This window comes from Papio anubis, chromosome 7 (genome assembly GCF_008728515.1).
Source record: "Papio anubis isolate 15944 chromosome 7, Panubis1.0, whole genome shotgun sequence".
NCBI classification, from domain to species: domain Eukaryota; kingdom Metazoa; phylum Chordata; class Mammalia; order Primates; family Cercopithecidae; genus Papio; species Papio anubis.
In genome coordinates, this window is record NC_044982.1 from 17,862,290 (window position 1) to 17,875,042 (window position 12,753).

At 37.3% G+C, this 12,753-nt stretch overlaps 1 protein-coding gene across 14 annotated transcripts in view; it reads left to right on the top strand.

The window, feature by feature from the left end:
• Window positions 1-12,753, top strand: part of EML5 (EMAP like 5) — a 221,287-nt gene that overhangs the window by 123,204 nt on the left and 85,330 nt on the right. For 12 of the 14 annotated variants that reach the window (XR_002523464.2, XM_031667922.1, XM_003902140.5 and 9 more), the window contains 4 exons: window positions 3,146-3,251; window positions 4,640-4,733; window positions 6,010-6,110; window positions 11,720-11,922. Coding sequence is in view for 13 of the 14 variants with exons in the window: in XM_031667922.1 (XP_031523782.1) it covers window positions 3,146-3,251; window positions 4,640-4,733; window positions 6,010-6,110; window positions 11,720-11,922 (504 nt within the window). In the remaining variant the exon portion in view is untranslated. The remainder of the gene's footprint in view (window positions 1-3,145; window positions 3,252-4,639; window positions 4,734-6,009; window positions 6,111-11,719; window positions 11,923-12,753) is intronic. The other 2 variants (XM_031667920.1, XM_031667921.1) reach the window with 1 other exon arrangement.

Below are 12,753 nucleotides of genomic sequence, written 5' to 3' on the forward strand. Positions count from 1 at the left end.
AAAGCATTAAATGTTGTAGGGGAAACACAAAGATAACTCGGACTGGCTGCCACTATCGGGAGCTCAGAATGTAGTACAAGAATTGGACAAATTACTCTGTGTGTATATGTGTCTGTGTGTGTGTGTATATATATAATTCACTAAAAATACACTGATTTAGATGTCCTGTGGGAAACTCAGGTTCAGTATGTCTAAAACAGAGATAAATAGCATTAGTCTTCCCTTCCAAACCTGTTCATCCTTTTATGTTTCCTTCTTAGGACATAGTACTGTATTAACTTGGTTGCCTAAGCCTGGAAGTTAATCTTGTTCTTCACCCCTAAAGCTAGTCAGTCCTCAAGTTGCACCCATTCTTTCACCTGAAAGATTTATTCTTTATCTTCAATATTCTTTTTATCTTTAATTTTTCCATACCTCTACTGACAATCAGTGCTTCACAGTTTCTGAAACATTACTATAGCCATTGGTCTCCTGCTTAAGTTTTTTCCTCTATCCATTTTCCCCGTTCAGTAGTAATCTTTCTAAAAGTCTTAAAATTCTTCCATGTTTATTAGTATTAATAGCTTGTAGGCTGTCTAAACAGCTGTCTAAATAGCCACAAGCTCTAAATGGTAAGGGATGAAAAGGGGAGGTTGGAGAGTCAGACTTGGTTAAATGCAATTCAAGGCATAACATCAATGCAGAATTGGAAGTTGACTCCCAATGCAATTAAAGGCTTTTAACCAAATCTGACTCTCCAACTCCCCTTTTTATCTCTTACCATTTGCCTCTTTGTAAACTATTTTCTTGCCTTAGAATTTGTCCAACACGTATAATGCTATTTCACATCTTTTACTTAGTTCCTTCATCTTAGAAAACTCTTCCTCTTCACTTGTATTCAACCTTCCAACTTTAATTTCTGCTCCTTTTAAGACTTAGGCTAAGCCTATCTGAGAACTCTCCCAACCTCTCCATTCTCCCCTTCATCCCTGAGTGAGGTGCGCTAAGTGTACTTTAATAATACTCAATATTATACTAAATACCGTCTATACCTCATGGAATATGATATTGAAATCCAAGCTTTTCCACCTATTAGCTACTGGCAAATTACCTAACCCCTCTTTGCCTTTGTTTCTTCATCCTTTAAAATAAGGATATTATCTGTTCCTATCTCGTAGAGTTGTTGTGATTGATACATGAGTCAGTCTTTGTAAGGTGCTTATGGAACAGTTTCTGGCACATAAATCACTTCTCAGTGAATGTTAGTCATCATCATAATTTCCAGGTGAGATGTCCACCAGACAATTGAAAATGTAAGTCTTGAATTCAGAGGAAAAGTAACTGTTCGAGAGAAGGACTTGGGGAGATATTTATTGTTTAACCACTGAAACTATAGAAATGAGATATCTCAGGGCAAAAATGAAGAATGAGAAGACTGGAGAATTAAAGACCACCTTGGGAGAGGTTTGTATTTAAGTAACAGGTGAGGAAATTGAGAAGGAAACTCACTAGTGGGAGTCAAGGAAGCTGGGCGCTGTGGCTCACGGCCTCTAATCCTAGCAATTTCGAAAATCGAGGCGGCAGATCCCTTGAGCCCAGGAGTTCAAGGCCAGCCTGGGCACATAGTGAAACCCCATCTTTACAAAAAATACAAAAATTAGCCGGGCATGATGGCACATGCCTGTAGTCCCTGCTACTTGGGAGGTTGAGACAGGAGGATCACTTGAGCCTGGGAGGCAGAGGTTGCAGTGAGCCAACATCATGCCATTTCACTCCAGCAGGGCAACAGGAGTGAAACGCTGTCTCAAAAAAAAATAAATAAATAAATAAAAAATAAGGGTGGGGGTGGGGATCAAGGAAACCAGAGAACCAGAAGAGAGTAGTACAGTAAAACCATCAAAAGCATCAAATTCTGTAGAAGTTTTTATATAAAAAGAAAACTTAAAAGTTACTTTTACTACTATGTACCCATAAAACATGTTAAAAGTTTTCTAAAAAGTTACTGGTAATGTTTGGCTGAATAACTTAGTGAAATATTGGCTGATTGCAGTGTTATTTGTTGTATCTTTTTATAAAATCAATCTCGGCCGGGTGCCGGTAGTTCACACCTGTAATCCGAGCACTTTGGGAGGCCAAGGCGGGCAGATCACCTGAGGTCGGGAGTTCGAGACCAGCCTGACCAACATAGAGAAACCCTGTCTCTACTAAAAATACAAAAAATTAGCCGGTGTGGTGGCGCCTGCCTGTAATCCCAGCTACTCAGGAGGCTGAGATAAGAGAATTGCCTGAACACAGGAGGTGGAGGTTGCGGTGAGCCGAGATCGCGCCATTGCACTCCATCCTGGGCAAGAAGAGTGAAATTCCGTCTCAGAAAAATAAAAATAAATAAATGAATAAAATGAATCTCTAAATTAACTATAATTGATAGTTCTATTAATTATTTCAGGAGTTGTCTCTATATACAAAGATATCTCTTTATACTTATGGTTAAAGAAAGTGACTACTTGAGTCTAGAGGAATAATTAAGAATTGATAGTTTACCTGTGCATTAGTGAACATCATAAACCAAGTTAAAAAATAAGTGACAGAGTGCTGCAGTAAAATTACCTTTTCAGGTCTGCTGACATGCTTGGTACTTTAACCCCCTCTGAATATTTGTTTACCCCATTATTTTAGTCTAGAATTCTTTATATTCAAGTTCTGTACTTTCTGAAGGCCCACCTCCAGTACCTTCTCTTCCATGGACTCTTTCTCCACAGCCTTTTCATGTTCATTAAGCATCTATTAAGAGGTGTTTGTCTTTAATTGATAATGTCCTGTTTTCCCAGGAGTTTGCAAAAGTTACCTGAATGTCTTATTGCTCATTGTATTTAGCATAGAAACAATAGATGTTCAGTAAGCATTTATTATCTTTATTGATGAAACAGATGATAAAAGTCACATAGTTCTAGTTACATCATTCCTAGAAACACTGAACTTAGCCTCATTAGCTTTTGAACAAGTGTAAGAAAAAAATATCAGTAACATGTATAGTCTGCTTTAAATTTTTATTTAATAAATTTCTGTGGTAAATAAGTCAAGCTGTAAAAATCTCTCATTTTATTTCCTTTTAATAGATATGGATATTAATTGTATATAATAACATCTATAATTCTTTCTATTTTAGGTTGGTAGAGATCCCTCAATACATATATGGGATACAGAGACCATTAAACCATTGTCCATATTAAAGGGCCACCACCAATGTGGTATTAGTGCTGTTGATTTCTCAGGTAAGGCTGTTTGCTATCTCAGTAAGAATGAACAAAATGCAGAGGCAACACATAGCGTTTTAATCTAACTTATTGTTACCTAAGCTTGTCCTTTAGCTGTGACATTCACAGTTTTTATCAAATGTGTATACTGTTGTCCTTATCAAACACTATGAAAGTGTGGATTTGCTAGCTAGTTTATAATTATAACTTAATGAGTATAGTTTTAATACCTATTAAAATTTGCATGTTTCTAGTAACATAAAAATGTTTATCTACGTAACAACCTAAATTCATCTCAGTTACCACAAGTAGTTTGTATCTCCCACATTGGGCAAGCACTGATCTCACTGTTTTATAGCTAGAGTAAACTTTGAAAATGTTTAGGGTAAAAGGCTAGCAAAGAAAGAGTTGAGAACTGAAATACTTATTTTAGACATATTTATACAGTGACAATTTTAAGCTGTCTTGTAAAAATAATTTCAGATCATATTAGCGCTTTTCTGTTTATTTAAAAGTTTGACAACTGCAGATAGGTCTACAGTGAAAGGTAGGGTGTGAATTGGGAAGAGGGAGGAAATACTATTAATAGAGAATTCTATATTAAGAAACAGTGAATTAATGCTTTTGCTGCTCTGACTGAAGTGATAAATTATCCATAGTAGAGTTCAGAGGGAAATATATATACATATTCAAAGATTTGCTAACAGAAACTAGAAAACGAATTGCGAACTAAGTGAGTCACCAAGAAAAATACCACTGGAGCAATGAGGAACTAATTGAGCCTTGCAAAGTGTGGTAAAGTGGGAAATATTTTCTTGTGGTCTGAGCCTTTACAGCCTATAAACATGCACACCCATAGGATATTCACTGATCATTTGTCTCAATGATTTGTCTAATATGTTCATTATGTATTGCTTGATACGATTGACCTTTACTAAAAGGAGTCATATTAGTGGTAGTATGTTGTTGTGACTTACATGTTTTTCATTTGATTAACTTTTCATTCTTACTCTAAGTTCTTATATTACAGTAGATTTCTTATGGTGAATTTAATTAAAATAAATATTTTCTTCATCCCTTTGTTAGTTTTCCCTTTCCTTCTATTTTTTAAATCTCTTTTTTCCATTTTTCTTATCTCCCTCCTCCCATCCCAACCTGATGGATAGATAAGGAAAAGGAGGTCAGATGCAATGAGAGCAGATACATTTAGAGGATTTGAGAAACTTTTATTCTCCCTCCCTCATAAATTCTGGTTCTTTTTATAGCTGTATGCATGCCTAGCATTTAACATTATTTTATCAAATTTTAAATATAGGATGTGGGTTTAGAATATATACTGAATGTTTTCTCTCTTCTGAATGTTAATAGTTAATAGTCAGTTTATCTCTCTCATTAATTTTCCACAGCGGATGGGAAACGTTTGGCGTCAGTTGGCATAGATGATAGCCATACTATTGTGCTGTGGGACTGGAAGAAAGGAGAGAAACTTTCAATAGCAAGGTAGGAAAAATCTTGATATCACATTTGCAAAATACTAGAATTACTTTGGACTTAAAAATTTTTAAATTAAAACAATTTTGAAATCAAGCAAATATGTAACTTTTTATTGCTTCCATGTTTGTTACCATTGAATAAATAATATAATCATAGTAAATGATTTCAGAATTTCTTTGTAGATTTATCCTTTGTGAACCCACTTTTAAATATAACTATAATATGGCATTGGATATAACTATCTGAAATCTCCATGTACAGGTAGAGTGTGTTCTACTGTATGATAGAGCTGTTGGAGAGCATGATCAAATGCTCACATTATATATTAAAGTGAAAAAAGATACATATGCATATATATCACAAAGAAGTTATAGGTTTTTATTTTCTTTTTTTTTTTTTTTTTTTTTTTTTTTGAGATTGTGTTTCCCTTTTTTTCCCCCACTGGGGTGTGCAGTGGCCGGATCTCAGCTCACTGCAAGCTCCGCCTCCCGGGTTTACGCCATTCTCCTGCCTCAGCCTCCCGAGTAGCTGGGACTACAGGCGCCCGCCACCTCGCCCGGCTAGTTTTTTGTATTTTTAGTAGAGACGGGGTTTCACCGTATTAGCCAGGATGGTCTCGATCTCCTGACCTCGTGATCCACCCGTCTCGGCCTCCCAAAGTGCTGGGATTACAGGCTTGAGCCACCGCGCCCGGCCAGGTTTTTATTTTCTTATATTTTTCTTCATTTTCTAAGTTTTCTATAGTGAGCATATATTTTTTTTACAGTAATATTAACAATGCTTTAAAGGAGGAACTAGTCAACAGTGTCAGAGATTTTAACCTCCTCTTTATTAAAGCAGTGTTAAAGCACTTTAAATATATAGATAAATGCTTTTTATGGAATATATAGATAATGCCCAAATTAACAATAGTTTAAGAGGAACTTTGTAGTTGGAAAGGCTATCTTAAGCTATAACAAAGTATTGTTTTAAAATTGCCTTTAACCCATTCGTGCCACAAAATAGCATTCCCTATGCACAGTACTGTAGTAGGTATTGTAGATACTGTCTGAAAGAAGTTCAGTTTTGACCATATCTGTCTTTTGAGATTCTCTTGAGCAGAATTACCATATTAAAATGATGACAAAAGAACAAATACACAAATACACAGTCCACATCTGAGAGATAAGTGGGAGAAAAATATTCAGTAAATAGAGTAATCGAGATAGGGTATGGATTAGGCAAGAGATTAGTACAGGAATGATGAATCTTTAGAGCTAAAACATTTTGATGTTTATTTCAGAGGAAGTAAAGATAAGATTTTTGTTGTAAAGATGAACCCCTATGTGCCTGATAAATTAATTACAGCTGGAATTAAACACATGAAATTTTGGCGTAAAGCAGGTAAGAAAGTGCTTCTTTTTTATTCTGTAGAATTTTAAGAAATTATTGCTTTTGAAAGTAATTTAGCTAAGTGCAGTGTGTACCCTAGACTGCATCCTGGAATAGAACAGGAACATTAGGAGAAAAACTGATGAAATCTGAATGAAGTCTTGAGTTCATTTAATAATAATGTATCAAATATGTTGGTTTCATAGTTTCAGTAAATGGTCTATGGTAATATAAGATGTTAACATTGGCTGGGTACAGTGACTCATGCCTGTAGTCCCGGCACTTTGGGAGGCTGAGGTGGGAGGATCACTTGAGCCTAGAGGTTCAAGAGCAGCCTGGGCAACATAGTGAGACCCTGTCTCTACAAAAAAATAAAAAATTAGCTGGGCGTGGTGGTGTGTACCTGTGGTCCCAGATTCTTGGGAGGATAAGGTGGGAGGATCACTTGAGCCCAGGAGGTTAAGGCTGCAGGGAGCTGTGATCTCCCACTGCACTCCAGCCTAGGCAACAGAGCAAGACCTTGTCTAAAAAAAAAAGATATTAGCATTAGTAGAAACCAAAGTGTATGAGAGAATATTCTGTAATTCCTTTGAATCTTTTTTGGAAATCTAAAATTATCTAAAATAAGTTTATTTTTTTAAAGTAATTTACTGTTGTATTGATACATTTTAAACAAATAGAAGATTTATTGCCATTTATTAGCTGCATTTATGTAGTTGATATGGTTTGGCTGTGTCCCCACCCAAATCTCACCTTGAATTGTAATAATCCCCACGTATCAAGGGCAGGGCCAGGTAGAGATAATTGAATCATGGGGGTGGTTCCCCATACTGTTCTTGTGGTAGTGAGCAAGTCTCATGAGATCTGATGGTTTTATAAATGGGAGTTCCCCCTGCATAAGCAATTTTGCCTGCCACCATGTAAGACATGACTTTGCTCCTTATTCACCTTCAGCCATGATTGTGAGGCTTCCCCAGCCATGTGGAACTGTGAATCAATTAAACCTCGTTCCTTATAAATTACCCAGTCTTGGGTATGTCTTTATGAACAGTGTGAAAACAGACTAATACAGTAATATTCATACTTGCAAAAAAATTCAATATATGAGATTAATCAAATTATGTCCAGACTTTTTCTTCTGTTAAAGACATGTTCTGTAGTCTAAACTGAAAAAGAAAATATTTTTAAAAATTACTCATATGCTATAAAATGATATAAAAGTGGAATGCTATATTACTTTAGTCATTTGTAACTATAAAATAAAAAATGTCTGTTTTCTAAATAGTATACTTATAAATTCCAGCAATGTGACATCAAAATCTCAATAAATTGAAACTGTTTAGAGAAAATATGTGAATATAGGAAGAAGTAAAACGTTATTAGAAAAGAATAAACTTAGTTAAGACATTTCCCGAGTTCAAGTAACTTTCAAGTTGTAAATTACATGGGACATGGATTAATTTTCAGTCTTGGGGCCGGGCGTGGTGGCTCAAGCCTGTAATCCCAGCACTTTGGGAGGCCGAAACGGGTGGATCACGAGGTCAGGAGATCGAGACCATCCTGGCTAACACGGTGAAACCCCGTCTCTACTAAAAAAAATACAAAAAAATAGCTGGGCGAGGTGGTGGGCGCCTGTAGTCCCAGCTACTTGGGAGGCTGAGGCAGGAGAATGGCGTGAACCCGGGAGGCGGAGCTTGCAGTGAGCTGAGATCCAGCCACTGCACTCCAGCCTGGGCGACAGAGCGAGACTCCGTCTCAAAAAAAAAAAAAAAAAAAAAAAAAAAATTTCAGTCTTGGATTTAACACTTTATCAAAAACTCATCAGATGACAGCATATGCATTTACAAAGTAAAAAGAAGTATTTTTACATTTGTAATTTCGTTTCCATATGCTTAAACAAACTTTTCATTTGGGCACCTTAGTCACTGGTAATTGCAAAATCACAGCAAATAATACAGTTGCACCTCACAGCATCAGAAAGTGTCACGGATTGGTTCCAGGATTCCCCAAGGATACCCAAATCCATGCTGCTCAAGTCCCTTGTATAAAGTGGTATAGTATTTGCATCTAATTTATGCACATCCTCCTGTATATTTTCAGTCATTTCTAGATTACTGATAATATCTAATATAATGTAAATGCTATGTAAATAGTTTGTTATACTGTTGTTTAGGGAATAATGGCAAGGAAAAAATGTCTGTACGTATTCAGTATAGATGCAACCATCCTTTTTTTCTTTTTGAAACAGAGTCTTGCTCTGTCGCCCAGGCTGGAGTGCAGTGGTATGATCTCGGCTCACTGAAACCTCTGCCTCACGGGTTCAAGTGATTCTCCTGCCTCAGCCTCCTAAGTAACTGGGATTACAGGTGCCCGCCACACCACGCAGCTGATTTTTGTATTTTTTAGTAGAGATGGGGTTTCACCATGTTGGCCAGGCTGGTCTCAAAGTCCTGACCCCAGGTGATCAACCTGCGTTGGCCTCCCAAAGTGCTGGGATTACAGGCATGAGGTACCATGCCCGTCCCATCCTTTTTAAAAGGAATATTTTCAATCCACATTTGATTAAATCCACAGATGCAAAACCTGAGAATATGGAAGGCCGATTGTACTTAGTATTTCTGTCCTCAAAAAGAACTATGAATTTGTTTGAAATAAGATTTCAAGAAGGTAAATAGTTTTGCAATGAAAATACTTCCAAATGAATAACTTTCTCTCTTAAGTTTGGTTAGACGGTTGAAGGTTGAACATTTTAACCTTCCTTACTTTTGGGGTTCTGATCCACAGAGTTCATTAACCAATTGGGAAGTAAGTATCCACTTACTTAACCTGACTAAGTATTGTTAACCCTCTAAATGCATAGTTTTAGGTAAACTAGGTTGAAGGAGATGACTTAGACTTGAGGTTAACATGGGGCTTCTTGCCTCCCATTCCAGATCTAGGCTTTGAGAATTTCAAGTTTTGAATTCTTAGTCTCTCGCCTAAGGAATTTGAACTCTATTCATGGTAGGGACAGAGGGATGGGGAGCCACTGAAAGTCTTTGATGCAATAACAACATAACCTGATTACATGACCTCGTGTAACAGGAACGTGTTATCCTGTGTGTATCATCGAGAAAAGCCAGCTGTCAGTGCTCTAAACCAAAGGTGGCAAACTTTTTCTGTAAATGGCCAGATAGTAAATATTTTAGGTTTTCTAGGCCAAAGGACAAAATCAAGAGTATTATGTAGGTCATTATAGAACAAGAGAGAAAACTGTCCTGCCCTGCTTACCCTGTTTGCACCCAGTTGCCATTAGACATTCTGTCTGCCAGGGAATGGGCCTGGCAGGTTGTGGTGGGGAGTGAAACTATAGTGAGCTTCACTCTACCCCAGTGACACATAGATCCTAGTGTGTCCTTCTGTTCCTGGAGAGCCCAACCTTCTGAATTTGGGCAGCTGACCAGTACTCTGTTTTCCAGTTGCTGATCAATTTGTCATCTTACTTCTATGCTAAACCACCTCTAAACAGTTGTTCCTATTTTCAATTTGCAATTTATGTTCTCTTTCTTTCTCTTTAGAAAAGTCTAATCTAGTTTTTTTCACCTCACCACTCCACCCAGCTGCTCTTACAAGGTCACTAATGACTCTGCCTTCTATGTTGAGAAAAGACAGTCTTCTGAATACATTTGGAATCTGACCGCTTTTCGTCATCTTCTATGATATCACTTTGGTCTGCCACCTTTACCATTTGCCCAGATGATTGAAATAGCCTTCTAACTCCTTTCATCCTTGACCTCCCTTGTATCTATTCTCAATCCAGAAGTCAGAATGAACCTCTTAATAAATCAGTTGCCAGATCTTGTCATTTCACTACTCAAATGTTTAAAGTTGGCCATGTTTACAGTGGCCTGCAATACTGCCTTTGACCTCTCCAACCCCATTTCCCATTACTGTCTTCCCTTCTTTGCTACTCCATACTGGTCTCCCTGGATGTTACTTAGCGATTTCAGTCTTGTACTGGGGCCTTTGCCCGTGCTGCTCCCTCTGCCTGGAACACTCTTCTAGCATGGCTTGCTCTTGCTACCTCCTTCAACTTTTCATTTAGATACATCTTGATGAGGCTTACCTTAACCACCCTACTTAAAATGGACTCCTCCCGCTTCCTGTCTCCTTTTTATGCTTACATTTTCTCCAAAGCACCCATCATCATCTAACACACTGTATATTTTACTAGTTACATTTATTGACTGTCTCTCACCATGAAGCTCCAAGGAATTTTGTTGTCTTGCCTCTTTTGTTCATAAGTCTATCCCTGGTACATTGAATAGTGCCTAGCATGTATATTTCTTTTTTCTTTCTCTTTTTTTTTTTTTTTTTTTTTTGAGACAGGGTTTTGCTCTGTCACCTAGGCTGGAACGTAGTGGCACAATCATGGCTCACTGCAACCTCTGCCCCTCAGGCTCAATCTATCCTCCGGCCTCAGCCTCTCAAGTGGCTGGGACCACAGGCGCCCACCACCATGCCCAGCTAATGTATTTCTTGAATGAATGAAGGAGGGAAGGAATTTGTGAGTTCAATTGGGAAAAACGGGCAAAAGATATCAATAGGATTGATGACCAATAAAAATATGAAAATATGATCAAGCATAATATTCACAGAAATGCAAATTTAAACCACAATAAAATTCAGTTGGTGTTTCATATTCCCCAGTGTGACAACACAAACTGTTCCCAAAGGTGGGAAACAAGGAATTCTTTTCACTGTTAGTAGGGATGTGCATTGGTATATAAACTTTGGAAAACAGTTTGGCAAGAGCTGATCCCTCTCTGATCTATATGCTATGCCTTTTGCACATTACTCTATTACTATTCCCAGGCATTCCTAGAGAAATTCTTGCACTCGTGTAGAAGAGGCCTTTACAAGAATGTTTAAAGCAGCATTGCTTTTAATAGCAAAAACTTGGAAGTAACTTAAATGCCCATTAATAGGAAAATGGATAAACCATGGTATGTTTATATAATGGAATGCTATATGGTTATGAAAGTGAGTTTTCTAACATGTCAACAACTCTATAACAAATCATTGGTGAATAAAGCAAGTTGCAAAAGAATACATACAGGATGATATTTATAGAAAAATTTAAAACATGAAAAAATATGACATTGCTTAAAAATTCACGAATATGTTATATATAAAGGAATGCATGAGAAGAATCAGTATCACATTCACAATAGCAGAGGGTGAAGAAGGGAGATGAGATTGGCATGACATTTCAGTTACTCTGGGATCTTTTTGTAGGTCAGTGGATGTACAGGCATTCATTGTATTGGGGTTTTTAAATGCCTTTTTGTATTCTTAAATATGTCATAATGAAAACTTTTAAAAACATCATCAAAAGTGCTAAGGACTGATTAAAACAGACTTAGTCCAGGTCTTTGTTTATCTAAAAAGTTACGGTCTTAATGCAGATATGCAAGGTGTTACCCGCATCACTGATTGAGACACCTGTATTTTTCAGTTCTCCTTACTGTTGCATGCCTTTCTATTCAAACAACAACAACAACAGTAGAAAAGGAATTTTGCTTCTTTATAATTGCATACATTTTGAAAGTGGTACTTTCATAATATTTTTTGTGAACTAGGGGGAGGATTGATTGGAAGAAAAGGCTACATAGGCACACTGGGGAAAAATGACACAATGATGTGTGCAGTGTATGGATGGACTGAAGAGATGGCTTTTTCTGGAACATCCACAGGAGATGTGTGTATCTGGAGAGACATCTTTCTTGTAAAAACAGTGAAAGCACATGATGGGCCAGTGTTCAGTATGCATGCTTTGGAAAAAGTAAGTAACCTAAAGAGATTTCAAGTTAAACATAATCTGTCATGGAGAGTAAAGCGTTTTCAGAAGTAAAGGAACACTGCCTTTCTGCTTGGCTGGACTATCCAGCAGTAGTCTGTGGGCTAGGCTCATCTTGACTTTTCTTTGTTTCTCTTTTCAAACTCCTGAACACAGAATGAAATAGGTCTGCAGTGTTTTGTTTTGAGACAGGTCACTCTGTCACCCAAGTTGGAGTGCAGTGGTGTGATCACAGCTCACTGCAGCCTCCAACTCCTGGGCTCAAGAAATCCTCCTGCCTCAGCCTCTTGAGTAGCTGTGACTACAGGCAAGTGCCACCTGCTCCCATCTAATTTTTAAAAATTTTTTGGTAGAGATTATGTTGCCCAGTGTAGTCTCCAACTCCTGGGCTTAAGCTCTTCTCCCACCTCAGGCTTCAAAGTGTTGGATTACAGGCATGAGCCACTGTGCCAGCCAGGTCTGCTGTTTTTTTTCTTTTTTCTTTTTTTAAAGTTTAACTTCATGTTCTTAAGCTCATGCTATGTGTCAAAAACCAGCTGTTTATATATAATCACCATATCCTATCAGGTAGTTACTATTATTGTTTTCTTATTTTAAGGATGAGGTTATTATGTAGACTCTAGGAGGATATATGTAACTTTCTGAGTGGTAATCTGAGGTATAGTTACAGATTTTAGAAACTATGTTTCTAAAGCCCCATCCTAAAAGTAAAATGTTTAGTGTCACTGTAAATATTATTGCGGATTCCATGTAGACGGTTTAAAAAACAATGGATTCTTATGCTTATTCCTATTCTTTACAAGCTGTAACTTTTGG